Genomic DNA, 21,079 nt, shown 5'->3' with positions numbered 1-21,079 from the left:
ACATGCCTAATGGATAACCATCTCTAGCAGTTTTTAGGGGGAGGTAGGATTTGACCGTGGCGATGATTGGAAGAAGAGAGTTTTAACGACGGAGCTGATTTGTTTGTTAAGTTTAAAATCTTTATGTAAAATAAAACCAAGAGGGGGGACAGTGGCACAGTCGGTAGTGTTGTCGCCTCACAGCTAGAAGATCCTGGGTTCGATTCCCGCTGTGGGCGCTGGGGGCGTGTTCTCTCCTCTGCGTCATCAATGCCCATACCCGAGTCGGGGTTGGCGAAAGGGCCTTTCTGTGTGGAGTTTGTATGTTCTCCCCGTGTCCCCTAGGGTTGGTACTCTCACATGTTCTCCCCGTGTCCCCTAAGGTATAGTACCCTCACATGTTCTCCCCGTTTCCCCTATAGTACCCTCACATGTTCTCCCCGTGTCCCCTAGGGTTGGTACCCTCACATGTTCTCCCAGTGTCCCCTAAGGTATAGTACCCTTACATGTTCTCCCGGTGTCCCCTAGGGTAGGTACCCTCACAGGTTCTCCCAGTGTCCCTAGGGTAGGTACCCTCACATATTCTCCCTGTGTCCCCTAGGGTAGGTACCCTCACATGTTCTCCCCGTGTCCCCTAGGGTAGGTACCCTCACATTTTCTCCCCATGTCCCCTGGGGTAGGTACCCTCACATGTTCTCCCCGTGTCCCCTAGTGTTGGTACCCTCACATGTTCTCCCCGTGTCCCCTAGGGTTGGTACCCTCACATGTTCTCCCTGTGTCCCCTAGGGTAGGTACCCTCACATGTTCTCCCAGTGACCCCTAGGGTAGGTACCCTCACATGTTCTCCCCGTGTCCCTAGGGTAGGTACCCTCACAAGGACCAGGCGGGACAGGGAATTGCAGCAGTTTCAACAGCTTTTTATTTCATCAACAAAAAAAATATATTACAGGCAGGAGGAGAAACCCCCTGTAGGTTTCTGGGCAAATTATATTCCACACAAATGTCTGTTCCACAGGCGTTTTCCTCAGCCTGGAGGAGGAGGATGAGAACAGAGCATTAGATTTCAATTCAGTATATACGGTCTCTGATAGCACGCTCCTCACTGGAGGGCTCTGTTTAACACGATAAGACGGGGCGGGGTTCCCTTGCTTCGGGTGACGTCATCAGTCTTTATCTTTAACTGTAGCGGGTCTTCTCTCCCGATAGCGGGGGTTCAGCTCCGATAGAGCATAAATCTTCAGGCCGTTCTCGGCAAATCAAATGAGCGACTGTATGCCAGACAGTGCTCAATATAATATTGATAATAACAGGTTTCTTTACGACCTTTATTATAGAGGTTTCAGCGTCACCGTCGCTGTGGCGGGGCTGCCTTCCTCCCGCAGTGAGATGTGTGGAAATGGAACTCCTGTTCCTTTATTGTTTTAATCGTACAGTCCGATAGTCTCTGTCGTTTCCTGGAGCGTTCCTAAGAGCCTGTGGTGAGAGGAGAGTGACAGTCAACACATGCAGGAATATACACACATGAATGGGTGGTGGTGGAAGTGTGTGTGTCTTCTTACCCCCCGACGGTATTTGCTGTGCGTGCCTCCGTGAGCGTGTGTGTGAACCAGCCGCTGTCAGACTCAGAACTGAATCTTCCTTTTATACTGCGGGTGTGGCCGATGGCTGATTTGGGTGTGGTCGTTCCATCGTCTCAATCTGGCGGAGGGGGAGGTTTGGCACGTAGACATTACCTACTACGAGGCCGAGGGCGGGCCTAGCTGCCCGAGGCGTCTTCTGTCTGACAGCGTGTCTGGTTGCCCTGGCAACGCACTTACCATCGCGGGGTGTAGCTAGCGAGACCCCACAGTACCCTTGCATGTTCTCCCCGTGTCCCCTAGGGTAGGTACCCTCACATGTTCTCCCCGTGTCCCCTAGGGTAGGTACCCTCACATGTTCTCCCCGTGTCCCCTAGGGTAGGTACCCTCACATGTTCTCCCCGTGTCCCCTAGGGTAGGTACCCTCACATGTTCTCCCCGTGTCCTAGGGTAGGTAAAACATGCAGTAATCCTGGTCGGAATGTGTTAAAGGTCCAATGACATGCCCCAAAATTAATATGGGTGGTACAGTACATCACGTGGTCTGACTGAAAACAGTTTGAAAGCGTTCGCGATGGGCTACGGCGCTAGCAACAAGTGGCTACTAGGTCAGGCTAGCGTTTTTGATGGTACATTTAGCGTCATATTGGTTATAAATGTAATTGGAAAAAAAAAGAATTGCCCGAAACTCAATTGAGGTTGGCGTGGGGTTTTTTAGGGGAACTGCAGCACAAGTGCAAATTTCGGACTCGAGTCCCACGTTCCCTCGGCCACCAACAACCCTGTCTGCCCGCTCTGAGTAGAGCCCTGAGCCCCGCAGCGCGACTACTGTTCTCTTCCCTTTCTTTCTTCCCCTCTCAGCCGCAGGCTGACTGTACACCCACTGTAATACCGTAGTCAGTTACCACAACATTGTTCAAGTGAACTATAGTGTGTTTGTTTGTATTCATTGTAATAATCAATATCGCTATGATGAATTATCGGCCTGGTTGTCCGAGCCGAGTGGGGAGGGGGGCGCTCTCTCTCTCTCTCTCTCTCTCTCTCTCTCTCTCTCTCTCTCTCACACACACAATTTACAATTTAGGCATTTAGCAGACGCTCTTAATCCAGAGCGATTTACATTAAGCAAGAACAAAAGCATGGGAATACATCACATAAAAGCATTTATCATGAAACATGCGTAAGCTAAGAAAGTAACAGTGGAATATCTATAATGAAACTATACATATAAACTATACATATATACTACTATGCTATACATATGTACTATGGCGTGCTATGACTATATACAATGCAATTCTACATAACATGCTATAAGTCTGTATCAAATGCTATCAAAGTCTACAGAAATGCTATCTAAGGGGGTAGGGTAAGTGCTATTGGCCATGATGGAGTCTGAAAAGGTGGGTTTTCAGACTACGGCGGAAGATTGGGAGTGATGCTGCAGTTCTGACTGCAATGGGAAGTGCATTCCACAGTTTTGGAGCCAGAAGGGAGAAGAGTTTGGGACGTGTGGAGCGTTGTCCCGGCGTTTTTAGTGAGGGTACTTCCAGCTTCCCTGCGTTGGCTGATCTGAGTGCGCGGGAGGGTTTGTAGGGTTCGATCATACTTGCAAGATATGGGGGAGCCATACCTTTGGTTGCTTTGAATGCCAGCATCAGAGTTTTGTATTCTGTGCGGGCAGCGACCGGGAGCCAGTGGAGGGAGCGGAGCAGGGGGGAGACATGTGAGAATTTTGGCTGGTTGAAGACCAAGCGAGCTGCGGCAACAGCCCAGTTCACTGCATGCTGTGTGTGTGCTATGAACAGCCTGCACTGCAGCCTGCATGACCAGAAGACTAGGCTCAGTGCCCCGGCGGTGAGAGGGGGCATCTGAGACGGGCTAGACTACATGCGCGGCGATAAATCATCATAGCGATATTGATTATTACAATGAATAAGCATAAACACACATACTTGAACAATGTTGTGGTACATAGGATATTTGAAGACTGATTTGCATTTTAGCCCGGTGCAGTGCCGCTACTCAACCTGTGAGCAGGGCTCCGCAACAGGCTGAACTTAGCCGTGGTTGAGGGCATGTCAGCGGGGGAGACAGAGAGCTAGATGGCCGGGGCATGGGACTCAAGTGCGAAATTGCGATTATGCAACAGTTACCCTAAAACAAAAAACATGTCAACTCAATGTCATTGTATAACTAAGATTTCTGAGCAAAATTTTTGAATGAGACTTTCACCCAGTATGAAGCTAAATGTGACACCAAAATAGTAGCATAAGTTGCTATGCTACTACTGCCACCAAGCCCGGCGAGCCCGCATAGAAGTCGATGGGGAAAGTTAATCGGCACTATGACGTCGTCATCATGATAGCATTGTTTGATAGCCGTTCTTGTCTCCCGAGGGGCGTGACATTGGGCCTTTAAGGAGATAACTGTTACAATCAGGGCTCCAGACTAACTTTTTCACAGGTAGCACTGGTGCCACCTACCTTTTCAGTTGGTAGCGCCACCACAAATTAGGTAGCACCAACTTTTTCTTTGTATGACCTTATCACCAAGGCTAGCAAAGGTTTTCTTGGCTGAAGCATAAATGCCTTAAATTAAGCACATAACATGGAATATTTCTCACTCACACACATTCTATAGGAAATTATTATAATGAATTAACCTATAGTGCATTTTTCCATATCGTTATTATCATTTGGCTACTGTATATGAAACAGAATTAAATGAGACACACCCCTTACCTTCTGCATGGGCATGTTCAACCTAATGGCCAATAAGGATATTTAACACGGAGGTGCCCACCCTTCTGCATGGGCATGTTCAACCTAATGGCCAATAAAGATATTTAACACTGAGGTGCCCACGTGCCCACTCTTCCTGCACCCTTTTGCAATGTGAAATGCCACCGAATTCATAATCCTTGCCCACTTTGCTCGTCTTTTCTTTTGTGAAAGCTGATGTGCTTTTATTGTGAAGGGGAAAGTTTCTAAACGGCTCAGCCTGCATATTTCCATGTGCTGAAACTAGCTGCTCACAACGTGTGGTGGACGTGACACGTTGTGAGCTTGTAAATCTGCTATTTTCAGCATTCAACACCATGTTGTACGACGAATAATATACCAGGTTTCACGTGGGATATGTTGACACGTGTGTGTGTGTGTGTGTGTGTGTGTGTGTGTGTGTGTGTGTGTGTGTGTCTGACACTGCAGTCAAACCACACCTGGACTCACCACACCCAGTCAAACAACACCTGGACTGAAAACACCCAGTCAAACCACACCTGGACTGAAGACACCCAGTCAAAACACAGGTGGACAAAGTAAGAATGTGCACTCATTGAAAATGCATGCTGATAAATTGAAATCATAGACTAAATGTTCAAATAATTATTGTCTGTATCAATTATATCCAAGTGCATATAATGAAGCTGAACAACTATCAACTCAACAGCTGGACAAAAACAACTGATCTTGTGTTGTTACTTTTGCCTGTTTTTCTGAACAAATTGCATAGTTTCTGGAGGTATTTAATATTAATGTGTGCTGTATACATGTAAAGTTATAAATTAACCTCAATGTTTAAAACAATGTTCTTCTCATTTCAGATGTCAGTATTTTGAACGATTATAAGGACAGTGTGAACAGTCTTGATGAAGCGAAAGACGACATGACGGAAGAGTCTGGAACCTCCGTCACCGGCACCTACTCAGAGCTCTACATCTCAGTGGGAGTGAGTGAAGGGGTTAATCGCCAACATGAGGTGATACAGCTTGAAACAGCTTCCAACATGAAGACCTTCCATGACGAACCAATCAACTGCTGTAAAATCTTTAAGATCCTCCTCCCTGGCAGAAAGACACCCAGTACAAGCGTTCTGACCGAAGGCATCGCTGGCATTGGAAAAACATTCTCTGTGCGCAAGTTTCTTCTGGACTGGGCAAGAGGTTTGGAGAATCAAGATATAGATCTCGTGGTTCCCTTTTCATTCCGGGAGCTGAACTTGGTCAGAGATAAGCAGTACAGCCTTCTCAACCTGATCCATGATTTCCACCCAACATTAAAGAAGGTCACAGCAGAGCAGCTCGCTGCCTGGAAAGTTTGCTTCATCTTCGATGGCCTCGATGAAAGCAGGTCTCCGTTGCACTTCGACAAAAATGAAATCATCTCTGATGTCACAGTGACATCATCGGTGGATGCTCTGTTGACAAACCTCATCAAGAGGAATCTGCTCCCCTCGGCCCTCCTCTGGATAACCACCAGACCTGCAGCAGCCAATCGGATCCCTCCTGCATGTGTTGACATGGTGACAGAAGTGCGAGGGTTCACAGACCCCCAGAAGGAGAAGTACTTCAGGAAGAGATTCAGTGAAGAGAAGCTGGCCGACAGAGTCCTCTCACACTTGAAGACATCGAGGAGCCTCCACATCATGTGTTACATCCCACTCTTCTGTTGGATCATTGCTACCGTTCTGCTGGACATGTTGAGGACACACACCACCATTGGACAGCTGCCCAAGACCCTGACTGAGATGTGCTGCCACTTCCTGTTGGCTCTGACAAACAGGAAGAAGCAGAAGTATGATGAGACTCATGATGTCAAAAAGAAAGCAAAAGAAAAGGGGACTCAACAGCAGCTCACTAAGACTGACAGGAAAGTTCTTCTGAACCTGGGCATGCTGGCATTTAGACATCTGAAGAAAAGTAGCATCATGTTCTACCAAGAAGACCTGGAAGAGTGTGGTCTTGATGTGAAAGACGCCTCGCTGTACTCAGGAGTGTGCACGCAGATCTTCAAAACAGAGAGTGTGCTGTTTCAGAAAAAGGTCTACAGCTTTGTTCATCTGAGCATCCAGGAGTTTATGGCTGCAGTCTACCTGTACCACTGTTTCACACAGAAGAACATGAAGGTACTGAAGACATTCCTGGAAGATGAAAAATACAGAGTTAAGAGCTCCCTCTCCGACTTCCTGAAAGCTGCTATGGAAAAATCCCTGAAGAGTAAAAATGGCCACCTGGACCTACTTGTTCGGTTCCTTCATGGCCTCTCACTGGAGTCCAACCAAAGTCTGTTAGGAGGCCTGCTGGGTCAGACAAAGAAAAGTCTGTTAGGAGGTCTGCTGGGTCAGAAAAAGAAGGAGATCCAGAAAGCCATCCAGAACCTGAAGGAGATGTTAACTCGTGATGATGCCTCTCCTGACAGATGTATCAACATCTTCCACTCTCTGATGGAGATGAACGACCAATCATTACATCAGGTGATTCAACAGTTCCTGAAGTCAGAGAACAGAACAGAGAAACTGTCTGAGACCCAGTGTTCAGCTCTGGCCGTCATGCTGCAGATGTCAGAGGAGGTTCTGGAAGAGTTGGACCTGGACAAATACAACACATCAGAGGAGGGGCGAAGGAGACTGATCCCAGCTGTGAGGAACTGCAGAAAGGCTCGGTTAGTAGTCAAGTGAATAGAAACATGCCATAAATGCCATTACAGTTAACACTATAATTATAAATGAAGGTTGGCATAAAAGGTGTCTGCATTTCAAATAGTGATTAGTGGTATTGTCTGTATTGTCTGCATTGTTCCACGCCCCTTTTAACACCATAAAAGACAGCCAAAATACCCAACGTTAAATCCGCTTCACTGTGGTGAAGGCACTCAGTAGAACAAGTTGAAAGGTGTCACTCACAGATCTATAAGCATACAATGCTTTGCATCTCAACAAATTGACAGCTTGTAGGTCTGGTTAATTATCAAAGGGAGTCCCTCGATGCGATGTAATATAAAAAGCAGCCAAAGCTTTTGAAAGTGGTACAAAGTTGACCTAGAGGGAAAGGCCACTTAATCCTCCATCCTCCAGGGACCATGTGTGTGATATGATCTGTAGGGTCCATCCTCCAGGGACCATGTGTGTGATATGATCTGTAGGGTCCATCCTCCAGGGACCATGTGTGTGTCATCATCTGTCTAGCATGAAGGTGCACAACACACATCCTGGCAATAATTTAAAGATAATGTTGTCCTAAGTGTAGTAGCTGGCGAATGAAATTATCAATGCTTAATGCCTGAATATCCATGGACAACTTAAGTTATAAGCAACATAGTTTGTCTAAGCTCCAGATTCAATAATGATATTTGAACTGCCACGGTTCTTTTAATTACTCCGTTAAAGGAGCATAAGTTAACAGTTGTTGCTTGTGAAAAGGATCAATATTAATAATATAAGACACTTCTTATATCTGTGCATATGTTTGGAGCTGCTCATTTCCTTTTCTTGGGTTAACAAAAAAGAAAAGAAAAAAGTACCACATTGGATAATTCTTTCCTAATTCTTATACAAGCTCACAATGCTGCGACCTGTTGTGAGCTTGTAGATCGACTATTTTCAGCAAATATCAGTCATTATGACGGCATCAAGGCCCGCCACAATACAATTAGTCGACTAAAATCTTATGACATTTAGTCGACTAAAACTAGACTAAAAACTAAAACATTCCAGGTGACTAAAATGTGACTAAAACTAAATGAAAGCTATTCAAGAGACTATGACTAAAACTAAAATCAATGCTGCCAAAACAACACTGGACTTATAACATTGTGTAGGTTATGAAATGTTATAATATTGTAGGTTATGCAATATTATAATATTGGGGTAAATTCAAACTAACAGTAAAGCCTACATCTGTGGCCCAGCTTGAGGAGACAGGGAATAGAAATAGAGACTGAATGCTGGTCTCCAGCAGCTTGTTTGTAAAACTTTTACACCGTTTAGGCAGTAAATATGCAATGTTGTTGTTCAGTCTTCATTTCACTCCTTCAACTGCTGGTTGAAGTCTTTGATATCAAAATGTCTATCTTCCTCTGTACAGACCGTACAGTCATTCTGTGTTGTCAAGTGGTGTCTATATCTCTGGATAACTAGATAGGAGATGTTTTAGTTAACTTCAATGACAGTGAACTAGGTATCATTTGTTTTTCTAATCTCTTATTTAATCTGCATTCACAGACTTGTTGGCTGTAAACCCAGAAAGACAGACGTTGAAGTTGTGTCTTCAGCTCTCAGCTCTAATCCTTCCCATTTGAGAGAATTGGACCTCAGTGAAAACGACCTGCAGGACTCAGGACTCTGTGCTTCACTGAAGAGCCCACACTGTAGACTGGAAGTTCTAAAGTAAGATACATTTACCACATTTATTTTGATCACTTCTGTTTTAATATGTACTGTATTATGTGAATATAATATGAATGCTGTGGTGAGAATGTATTAATAAGCTTGATAGTGATCGTGTAATATCCCTTTAAGGCAAATGTATTGTAGGCTACTTCGACATACAACGTGGTTGTGCACCGAAAGTAGCTGATCTACAAGCTCACTGTCTCCAAATGTCTTAATGCTCAGGGTGGGATCTATATTGGTTCTCTGCTCTACATGTAAAGTGTCTTGAGACAACTTGTTGTGAGTCGACACTTTAATAAAATGTAACTGAATTGAATGACAGCGCGGCGAGGACGCAACTCTGGTGAGCTTGTAGATCGTCTATTTTATACGTGCGACCCGTTGTAGCTACGCCAGTTATCAAGCTTTACTGAGGTACGCAACAGATCAACACATAATCAATATCCTGCATCTACCTACTGTACCAATCAAATATCATTATATTAGTCTAGGCCTGTGGTTCCCAAACTGAGGGTCTGGACCCCCAAGGGGGTCCCCAGATGATTAGCTTAACTAGTGTGGTTTCTCACTCAACAGTTTAAGTGTACAGACTAGTATCTGCACATTTCTAAAGGTACAATTGAATGACTTTTAAAACATTTTTAAAACCAATTCGGTAAATTGGTGAATATTACGGTAGACTCAAACACAACATGTATCTGTGCAGCCGAGTCAAACTAAATGAAATACCTACAATTCTTGCTTGTCAGGGTATTCGGTATAATTTGTTTTGATAATCTCTTATTTAATCTTCATTCACAGACTTGCTGGTTGTAAACTCAGAAAGACAGACGTTGAAGTTGTGTCTTCAGCTCTCAGCTCTAATCCTTCCCATTTGAGAGAATTGGACCTCAGTGAAAACGACCTGCAGGACTCAGGACTCAGTGCTTCACTGAAGAGCCCACACTGTAGACTGGAAGTTCTAAAGTAAGATACATTTACCACATTAATTTTAATCACTTCTGTTTATCATGCACTGTATTATGGGAATATAATATGAATGCTGTGGTGAGAATGTATTAATAATAAGCTTGATATTGAACGTGTAATATCCCTTTAAGGCAAATGTATAGGCTACTTCGACATACAACGTGGTTGCGCACCGAAAATAGCTGATCTACAAGCTCACTGTCTCCAAATGTCTTAATGCTCAGGGTGGGATCTATGTTGGTTCTCTGCTCTACATGTAAAGTGTCTTGAGACAACTTATTGTGAGTCGACACTTTAATAAAATTGAACTGAATTGAATCACAGCGCGTCGAGGACACAACACTTGTGAGCTTGCAGATCGGCTATTTCCGACGTTCAACCCCTTGTAGCTACGCCACAGTTATCGAGCTTTACCGTGGTACGCATTAATACATAATCAATAGTCTGCATTTACCTACTGTACTAATCAATTATCATTCTATTAGTCTAGGTCTGTGGTTCCCAAACGGAGGGTCTGGACCCCCAAGGGGGTCCCCAGAGGATTAGCTTAATGTGCAGCATTGTTTTCTCACTGAAAAGTAGACAAACCAACAGTATAAGTGTACAGTATACAGAGTATCTGTACATTTCTAAAGCCCAAACCACACCAAAGGGTTGGGTCGGGACAAAGTGGTTTTTTTAAGATAAACCACACCAATGAAACTCATTGAGTTGCATTGGTGTGGTTGATGTAAAAACAAAAAGAAAGAAAAGGTTTTGTCCAGACCCGACCCTTTGGTGTGGTTTAGGCTTTAATGTACAATTAAATTACTTTTAAAACATTTTTAAAACCAAATTGTCAAATATTATGCAAGAAAGTCGCAAACATTATGAAAATAGCTGATCTACAAGCTCACTGTGAGGCATTGTGAGCTTGTAGTTTGGCTATTTTCATAATATGTATCAGTGAAACTGAAAGTAATGCCTATAATTCCAAGTACTTGTCAGGTAGGGGTCTCCCAAATTCAGATATGATTATTTAGGTGTAATTTATTTTGATAATCTCTTATTTAATCTGCATTCACAGACTTGCTGGCTGTGAACTCAGAAAGACAGACGTTGAAGTTGTGTCTTCAGCTCTCAGCTCTAATCCTTCCCATTTGAGAGAATTGGACCTCAGTGAAAACGACCTGCAGGACTCAGGACTCTGTGCTTCACTGAAGAGCCCACACTGTAGACTGGAAGTTCTAAAGTAAGATACATTTACCACATTTATTTTGATTACTTCTATTTTATTATGTACTCTATAATATGATTGCTGTGGTGAGGATATTAATAATCTTGATATCATGCAGGTAACCCAAGCTTATGGGCCTGAGTAGATGTTAAAATTACCCAAATATGTTTGAAAGTGTATTAATCCTTTAAGGCAAATGTATAAGCTTCTGAGCTACTTCGTCATACAACTGGATTACACACCATAAACAGCTGATGTACAAACTCACAACGCGTCGAGGACGCAATGCTTGTGAGCTTGTATGATTGTCTATTTTATACGTGCGACCCGTTGTAGCTACGCCACAGTTATCAAGCTTTACCGAAGTACGCAACAGATCAACACATAATCAATATCCTGCATCTACCTACTGTACCAATCAAATATCATTATATTAGTCTAGGCCTGTGGTTCCCAAACTGAGGGTCTGGACCCCCAAGGGGGTCCCCAGATGATTAGCTTAACTAGTGTGGTTTCTCACTCAACAGTAAACACACCAACAGTTTAAGTGTATACAGAATAGTATCTGCACATTTCTAAAGGTACAATTTAATGACTTTTAAAACATTTTTAAAACCAATTTGGTAAATTGGCGAATATTACGGTATCTGTGCAGCCGAGTCAAACTAAATGAAATGCCTACAATTCTTGCTTGTCAGGGTATTGGGTCCTCAGTTCAAATATTTTTTTAGGTATAATTTGTTTTGATAATCTCTTATTTAATCTGCATTCACAGACTTGCTGGCTGTAAACTCAGAAAGACAGACGTTGAAGATGTGTCTTCAGCTCTCAGCTCTAATCCTTCCCATTTGAGAGAATTGGACCTCAGTGAAAACGACCTGCAGGACTCAGGACTCTGTGCTTCACTGAAGAGCCCACACTGTAGACTGGAAGTTCTAAAGTAAGATACATTTACCACATGTATCACTTCTGTTTATTATGCACTGTATTATGTGAATATAATGATTGCTTTGGTGAGAATATTAATAATCTTGATATCATGCAGGTAACCCAATCTTATGGGCCTGAGTAGATGTTAAAATTACCCAAATATGTTTGAAAGTGTATTAATCCTTTAAGGCAAATGTATAAGCTTCTGAGCTACTTCGTCATACAACTGGATTACACACCATAAAGAGTAGATGTACAAACTCACAACGCGTCGAGGACGCAACGCTTGTGAGCTCGTATGATTGTTTATTTTATACGTGCGACCCGTTGTAGCTACGCTACAGTTATCAAGCTTTACCGAGGTACGCAACAGATCAACACATAATCAATATCCTGCATCTACCTACTGTACCAATCAAATATCATTATATTAGTCTAGGCCTGTGGTTCCCAAACTGAGGGTCTGGACCCCCAAGGGGGTCCCCAGATGATTATCGTAATGTGCAACTAGTGTGGTTTCTCACTCAACAGTGAACACACCAACATACAGTTAAAGTGTATACAGACTAGTATCTGCATATTTCTAAAGGTACAATGTAATGACTTTTAAAACATTTTTAAAACCAATTTGGTAAATTGGCGAATATTACGGAAGACGCAAACACAACATGTATCTGTGCAGCCGAGTCAAACTAAATGAAATGCCTTCAATTCTTGCTTGTCAGGTTATTGGGTCCTCAGTTCAAATAATTGTTTAGGTATCATCTGTTTTTATATTATCTTATTTAATCTGCATTTACAGACTTGCTGGCTGTAAACTCAGAAAGACAGACGTTGAAGATGTGTCTTCAGCTCTCAGCTCTAATCCTTCCCATTTGAGAGAATTGGACCTCAGTGAAAACGACCTGCAGGACTCAGGACTAGTGGAGCTGCTCTGTGCTTCACTGAAGAGCCCACACTGTAGACTGGAAGTTCTAAAGTAAGATACATTTACCACATTAATTTTAATCACTTCTGTTTATTATGCACTGTATTATGTGAATATAATATGCATGCTGTGGTGAGAATGTATTAATAAGCTTGATATTGAACGTGTAATATCCCTTTAAGGCAAATGTATAGGCTACTTCGACATACAGTAGCCTACAACGTGGTTGCGCACCGAAAATAGCTGATCTACAAGCTCACTGTCTCCAAATGTCTTAATGCTCAGGGTGGGATCTATGTTGGTTCTCTGCTCTACATGTAAAGTGTCTTGAGACAACTTGTTGTGAGTCGACACTTTAATAAAATTGAACTGAATTGAATCACAGCGCGTCGAGGACACAACACTTGTGAGCTTGCAGATCGGCTATTTTCGACGTTCAACCCCTTGTAGCTACACCACAGTTATCGAGCTTTACCGTGGTACGCATTAATACATAATCAATAGTCTGCATCTACCTACTGTACTAATCAATTATCATTCTATTAGTCTAGGTCTGTGGTTCCCAAACTGAGGGTCTGGACCCCCAAGGGGGTCCCCAGAGGATTAGCTTAATGTGCAGCATTGTTTTCTCACTGAACAGTAGACAAACCACAGTATAAGTGTACAGTATACAGAGTATCTGTACATTTTTAAAGCCCAAACCACACCAAAGGGTTGGGTCGGGACCATAGACTGTAAAAATATGGACAAGCGTTCTCCGGGTCTAACATGAACGTAAAATGAAGCCTGTCAGTCCTTGTATTGTAAGTCGCCATCTTTCTAGATCTGTTTTGGCCCAGCTGGCCATTGGCTGGCCCAGACAACGAGGCGGGACTTCCCCCCTTCTTCTTCGTTGGTTTTTATTTTGACTCGAGTGGGTGGGGAATCCCGATCATAGACTGTAACGGTAGCCACGCCCCTCAGAACATACGCGACTTTATGGTAATTTTTTTTATAAATGGGACCATCATTTTCCAAAAAGAATATTATGACATTAGAAATGAGACTTTAAACTAGTGACTGGAAGCAGAAAGTATTCATGGCCATGTTTATTAAGGTAATACAGTCTAGGTGAAGTTGGGCCCAAATACATGGACTTCATTTGGGGTATGGGTTTTTCTGGGTCCAATGACAGCGCCACAACAGGCCAATTATATGAACTTTCAGGAAATCCCGATTTCCTCAGTGGCTTCACAAAATATCTGTCTGACTGCCCCCCTGGTCGGGACAAAGTGTTTTTTAAGATAAAACACACCAATGAAACTCATTGAGTTGCATTGGTGTGGTTGATGTAAAAACCAAAAGAAAGAAAAGGTTTTGTCCCGACCCTTTGGTGTGGTTTAGGATTTAAGGTACAATTAAATTACCTTTAAAACATTTATAAACCAAATTGTCAAATATTACAGAAGAAAGTCACAAACATTGTGAAAATAAAATAGCTGATCTACAAGCTCACTGTGAGGCATTGTGAGCTTGTAGTTTGGCTATTTTCATAATATGTATCGGTGAAACTGAAAGGAATGCCTATAATTCCAAGTACTTGTCAGGTAGGGGTCTCCCAAGTTCAGATATGATTATTTAGGTTTCATTTGTTTTGATTTCTCTTATTTAATCTGCATTCACAGACTTGCTGGCTGTAAACTCAGTAAGACAGACGTTGAAGTTGTGTCTTCAGCTCTCAGCTCTAATCCTTCCCATTTGAGAGAATTGGACCTCAGTGAAAACGACCTGCAGGACTCAGGACTAGTGGAGCTGCTCTGTGCTTCACTGAAGAGCCCACACTGTAGACTGGAAGTTCTAAAGTAAGATATATTTACCATATTTTGATCACCTCTGTTTTATTATGTACTGTATAACTGTATTATGTGAATATAATATGAATGCTGTGGTGAGAATGTATTAATAAGCTTGATATCATGTTAACCCAAGCCTATGTCCCTGAGTAGATGTTAAAGTAGGCTACCCAAAACATGTTTAACCCGTTTTAGGCGGGAACCCATTTTGGTGTTGGCATTACGTTATGCTATCGGCTACTTCATCATATAACAGAGTTTCTCACAACGCGTAGAGGAGTTGTAGATCGGCTATTTTTGACTTGCGACCCGTTGTAGCTACGCCACAGTTATCGACCTTCTAAATTATATTATAATAATACTAATATTACGGAGGAAAGAGCCAAACATCGTGAAAATAGTCGACCTGCAAGCTCACTGTGAGGTGTTGTGAGCTTGTAGTTTGGTAATATTTTCACATTAAAGGTGTAGTGAAACACTTTTAGAGCATATCCGTGGTCATCATATTGGCATACCTAACAATGGATGCATGCCGAAAGTCTCATTTGTGTGTGTTTTTATATCAAAAGTCCATAAAAAATAAAAATGTAATTACTTCCTTAAAACTAAAACGTGCTGCGTGATGACTGATGACGTGTAGAGATACACATCAATGAAAGCCAATTAAAATGAAGCTCACCCGTTTGAGTCCCATTCCTGCGCGTCCGTCCAAACACAGCTGCTACTGATTACAGAAATCCTCAGTTTTTAATCTCATTCAAGATGACATCCAGACTCGTTTTAAACTTAATCATCACGCTAACATAATGTATATGGTCATGTGTACAGGTTAGAGATAACCCCCTAGCTTTGCTGCAGGTCTCTCTGTCACTTGTAAACAAACCACTGTGCATGTGCGTGCACGTGGTCGTGCATGAGACGGACCTACGTCCCCATAGCCTGGAGGGATGCAACGCTCTGATTGGTTCAGAAACTAAGATCCTGCCATCTGAGGCTGAAACTTCAAAATAAAATGCACAAAAGGCTATTTCACTACACCTTTAATTTAATGCCTACAAGGATGGGGGGTCCCAGTTCAATATATAAGTCTTTGGGGGGTCCCAGTTCAATATATAAGTCTTTTGGGGGTCCCAGTTTCAATATTATATAAGTCTTTTGGGGCGTCCCAGTTCAAATATGATTATGTTGGGGGTTCAGGGTTTGTTTTAATGGAACTAAAACCTCCAGGTGTGAAGGCACCCCAAGTGGGACAAGAGTCCTTTAAGCAGGTTTTAAATCCAGGAATAATGCATATTATAAATGTGTCATTCATTCATTCATTCATTCATTCATTCATTCATTCATGTATGTTTCCATCTGGTGTTTCAGACTGGCTCACTGCTTCTTGTCAGAGAGATGCTGTGAAGCTCTGGCCTCAGCTGTAAACTCTAATCCCTCCCTAAGAGAGTTGGACCTGAGCCTCAACGTGGTGAATCCTGGAGAACTGCAAGTGAGTAGACTTGGGCTGTGTCCATGTTGGACAGTGCAGTGTTTCCCTTTACAGTGTATTCACTCTGACACAACGTCATGCATGCAGAGAGAACAATGCAGTGCCTCAAAGAAACTCTAAAAATGTGTACTCTAAACAACAAAAATAATCTAAATTAAGAACAAGACATATCCAAGATATGTGCATAGTAAAGTTGCATCAAGAAGGTATAAAAGGAGAATGGAGTGCTATAGGGGTTAATGTGGAGTCTGAGGAGGTGATGAGATCCAAACTGGGCAGCAGTGAGTATGTCTGGATGAGCTTCAGGGCCAAGATAATGATAGGAGAAACACTGTAGTGTCAGCTAGTGGAGACGTTGTGTTAGACAGTCAGACATTGATGCATTGTTGTTCTACTTCCTACAGAGTGAAACACTGTAGTGTCAACTAGTGGAGACGTTGTGTTAGACAGTCAGACATTGATGCACTGTTGTTCTACTTCCTACAGATTGAAACACTGTAGTGTCAGCTAGTGGAGACGTTGTGTTAGACAGTCAGACATTGATGCATTGTTGTTCTACTTCCTACAGAGTGAAACACTGTAGTGTCAGCTAGTGGAGACGTTGTGTTAGACAGTTAGACATTGATGCATTGTTGTTCTACTTCTTACAGAGTGAAACACTGTAGTGTCAACTAGTGGAGACGTTGTGTTAGACAGTCAGACATTGATGCATTGTTGTTCTACTTCCTACAGAGTGAAACATGGAGGACAAGATGGGTTTAATTCTACACTCATTTCAAAACGTGAGTATCTGTATGTCTGTGTCAACATCACACGTTAACTTTTTATACACTGTTGTATACTTGGTTGATGTTGTCCTGAAAACTCTTGTGCTCTCTACTCTGTGCTCTTGGCCTGGTCCTTAACACCATCAAGATGAGGTCATGTGGTTTGACAGAAACAATGGGCCTCATTCACTAACCTGGTCGTAAATAACATGTATTTCGTCTATATTTGGCATGAGTTCAATTCTGACGTGCGATGCATGAATGGTGATGCAGAGCCGTGATGTGTGCGGATCACAGGTGTGTCTCGTTTTTGTTTGTGTGCGACCATACATGTGTGTGTGTGTGTGTGTGTGTGTGTGCGCAAGGGCCCGACCGTGCATGTGCATTTGTGTGTGTGTGTGTGTGTCAGTCAGTGAATGATGTATTTAATGTCTCCTTTGTTGTTTTCTCATCAGATTTCCAGCGTCTCACACTGGACACAAACACAGCACACAGAAACCTCTCTCTGTCTGAGGGCAACAGGAAGGTCACATGGAGGTCAGGGGGTCAGGGTCCTCCTGATCACCCCGACAGGTTTGATTACTGGAAGCAGGTCCTGAGTACACAGAGTGTGACTGGACGCTGTTCCTGGGAGGTAGAGTGCAGTGGAAAGGTTGATATAGGAGTCGCTGACGGAACAATCAGCAGGAAAGGACTTGGTGGTGACTGTAGGCTTGGATGGAATGACAAGTCCTGGAGTCTGTCCTGTGATGGTGTTAATGGTTACAGGTACTCTGTCAGCCTGGGGGTCACATGGGGGTCTGTGGTCAGATCCATATTAATGTCAAACTCTATGGTATAAATGAGTCATCACCACAGAGCTTTAGATCTTAGATTAGACTAGATGTCTGCATGTGTTGGTAGACGGGAGAGTCTTTGACCTTTGACCTGGTAGATGGGGAGAGTCTTTGACCTTTGACCTGGTAGATGAGGATAGTCTTTGACCTTTGACCTGGTAGATGGGGATAGTCTTTGACCTGGTAGACAGGGAGAGTTTTTGACCTTTTGAAGCATCCTTTGAGTAACTGCAGCAGAGCTCAGTGTGGAGGCTGCAGCAGAGCTCAATGTGGAGGCTGCAGCAGAGCTCAGTGTGGAGGCTGCAGCAGAGCTCAGTGTGGAGGCTGCAGCAGAGCTCAGTGTGGAAGCTGCAGCAGAGCTCAGTGTGGAGGCTGCAGCAGAGCAGGTTGTTTCTGGACTTCATCTTCGCTGCCGTTCCCTTTTAGGTGGTCCTTAAAGGACAGGATTCTGTTGAGGGTCACACCGAGGTGGGTTGGATTAGAGGCAGCTTTATCTTGAGTCCACTCAGATGGATGTTCAGTTCTCTGGCAGCTTTAGCATTGTGGAGATGGAATACACTGGAAGCTGGGCTTTTTGCAGAACTGGTCCAGGTTGTAAAGGTCTTCAGTGAGCACCTGTTCCAGTGGGTCAAGTTCTGGTGGTTTGGAATGCCAAACAGATGTCGTCTGCACAGATGAATAGGTCATTTTGCGTAGAGGTTGAATAGGGTTGTACCCTGCAGGACTCCATTTTTCTGTGTTCTCTGTGTGCCTGTGTTCTGTCCGAGGTGAACTCTGAACCTCCGGTTGGTCAGCAGATTTGTGAGTTTCACTGTGAGGTGTTTGTGCCAGACGGTATCAAAGGCAGCTGTGAGGTGGAGGAACACAGTCCCTGTCTTCAGTCATCTACCATGCAGACATCTACACCCCCCACTGCTCCACTTCCATCTAGACCAACCCTCCACCAGCTGACTTCACCGTCCAATCAGCTTGGACAAAGGAATGGGAGTCCAAGGAGGTCCCAAACAAACACTGGAAGCTGGGCTTCTTGCTCGTTTTCCTCTAACTGATTTATGAACGGCAGTAATGCCCGATGTCCTCAGCCACTTTCATTAGTGTTCAATCTTTGTATAATATTTGTATATTTGTATATTTGATATTTCTATATTTTGGGCAAATGTATTGACATTGTTAATAGATACTGATATCTTGTATCTATCCAGTCTGTAATCACACCTTGGGTGTGACTGTGAGGTGATGATTAGTGATGGTGTGCACCTGCACAACGTCACCACTCCTTCAAAAGAGACTTGACTCCCACAACTCCTCACACTGAAGAAAGGCTGTTAGCCCAAACGTTTGAATGAAATAGAGAAATAAACCAGCTTGAATTTGTTTCTTGGTGTGTGCGTCCTCTCTACTTTTTATGATGTCGATTTAAGCCGGTAACGCACCATAAGTCAAAGTGCGGTGTTCACAAGAAAAACAAATGCTTGCAATGATTTCAATGTGTTTGTAAATGTGTCTAGTAACAAACTAACGTGTAAAACAAATTCTTGCAATGATTTCAGAATCATGAGAAATGGTTGACTAGACTTAACGTCTGCTCTCCTACTGCTGTGAACATGTTGTTGACTAGACTTCAAGTCAATCACTCTGGATTCACACATCTACTAAATGTGTTGTTAATTAACTCAAATCAATCCGTGTATTCATTGAATCATTATTAGATCATAATTTCCTCACTCGTTCCATTATTGTGTTTCATTGAATATTCATTTGATATCATTCTCATTCTTCACATGTTATTGTATTATCATGTGTAGAAGTAAATAATTGTTTAATAAATTGATTGTTGATAGGGATGCACGATTAATCGGTAGCATAAATCGGAATCGGCCACATCGGCCATGAAAATGCCATATTGGTATCGGAACAGTCTCAAAATAATACAGATTATTTAATGGGTTTTAAATGAAAAATGTAAAAAACCATCAATGAGTTCAATATAAATCTAAAGTGTCTAGTACCAATAGTCTAGAACAAAAGCCACATCAAATATGATGTAAAATCTTAAGTAAAAATAAACTTTACATCGGAACACACGTTATTATTTCAATGTATAAACAAACAATGTCATTTACAGCTAAACATTTCTCTCAAGAATGTTTCTGAATACATTTGAAGCGAGAAACAGACACTGAACGCACTGACCGGATATTGATTATATTTCTCCAACACTTCCCGTTGATTTCTGAGGCGCGTTGCACTGGACTCACCTGGCATGAACTAATAGTCGGGGATCCAGTCACCGAAAATTTGAGAGGACCTGTGATGTCATGCTATACTTTTTTTTGGTGTTTTTTCTATTAATTTGGTCATTAAGGTCCATAGAATAAGAGGGCTGCTCTGCCGGAAACATCGCGAAAAAAAGTTATGGCCATTTTAGTATAATGAAGCCTTTATTTTTTTGCCCATTTTCGCCTATTGTAAAAAACTAGGTTTCTTTTCTTAAAGTGCTCAGTAGGTTGTGTAGGCTGTCAATAAATGATTCCCAGATACACAGAACACATATGTGAACAACACCAAGTCCAGAAATACACTCACAAAGCCTTTCCAAATGATTTATAGCCATTTTTGGTACCAAAAATTCATCCGTTTTTTGCATTTTTCAATAGTAATCAACTTTGCCATGGGTTATGACATCAGCCAATGTGTCATTCTTTTCATCAATTTTTATAGTCATTCCACAATTCTTTTAATTAAAATCAACCCTAAATTAAAGGAACTGTGGTGACTTTATTACCCTTATGCTCAAAATTCCCAGAGCCTTTTTTTTTCTTGAAAACACCTGTACCCCCACAAAATAAAAGTGTAACAACAAATTCAAAACAACACAAGTATTTTTTTTATTATAAAATAAACAGATGTGCACAGCTGATTCTTTGTTAGTTGAAATATCACACCTAGTGTGAAGTGAGCTGTGCTATTTATGATAGCAGGAGCACAGCTCAAAAAAGGAAATTAAACATTGTCTGAATAAAATAAAGATTATGTCTAATATCACGAAAATGAAAATGATTAGGAAAATGAAAACAACTAACTAATCAACTCACTCACTGTCACTGTCTTCGAGTGTGAGTTCAACTCGTGAACATCTTTTGGGGTCCCCAGTGCAGAGACAGGCAATGACATACTTGACACCGGCTCTTGCACAGGAGCATCCTCTGGCACACTTGCTTTTCTTGCAGTGGCAATATTTGGTGCGCTTGTATTGTGCAGGTTTTGCATCCTTCAGCATCATTGTTGCCACCAGTTTACCATTGACAAGCTCTCTGCCAAAGTTGATTGCCACAGGGTAGGTTGGCTGAGACATGTGTGCCCTCTTACATACAACCAACTGA

At 42.6% G+C, this 21,079-nt stretch overlaps 1 protein-coding gene across 1 annotated transcript in view; it reads left to right on the top strand.

Moving 5' to 3' along the window:
- LOC308315175 (NACHT, LRR and PYD domains-containing protein 12-like) overlaps nt 1–19,070 on the top strand; it is a 42,961-nt gene extending 23,891 nt beyond the window's left edge. Inside the window, exons 6-16 of the mRNA XM_080763015.1 lie at nt 4,769–4,878; nt 5,164–7,000; nt 8,559–8,634; nt 9,538–9,695; nt 10,765–10,929; nt 11,690–11,854; nt 12,647–12,823; nt 14,437–14,613; nt 15,973–16,093; nt 16,826–16,875; nt 17,316–19,070. Of these exons, the coding sequence (XP_080619141.1) occupies nt 4,769–4,878; nt 5,164–7,000; nt 8,559–8,634; nt 9,538–9,695; nt 10,765–10,929; nt 11,690–11,854; nt 12,647–12,823; nt 14,437–14,613; nt 15,973–16,093; nt 16,826–16,855 (3,016 nt within the window). The 3' untranslated portion in view covers nt 16,856–16,875; nt 17,316–19,070. The remainder of the gene's footprint in view (nt 1–4,768; nt 4,879–5,163; nt 7,001–8,558; nt 8,635–9,537; nt 9,696–10,764; nt 10,930–11,689; nt 11,855–12,646; nt 12,824–14,436; nt 14,614–15,972; nt 16,094–16,825; nt 16,876–17,315) is intronic.
- Nucleotides 19,071–21,079: the final 2,009 nt, after the last annotated feature.

The sequence above is a fragment of the Protomyctophum bolini genome (assembly GCF_963924005.1).
Source record: "Protomyctophum bolini genome assembly, chromosome: 5".
Lineage (NCBI taxonomy): Eukaryota > Metazoa > Chordata > Actinopteri > Myctophiformes > Myctophidae > Protomyctophum > Protomyctophum bolini.
Note: the sequence above shows the minus strand (reverse complement) of the source record. Positions and strands in the feature narration are given on the sequence as shown.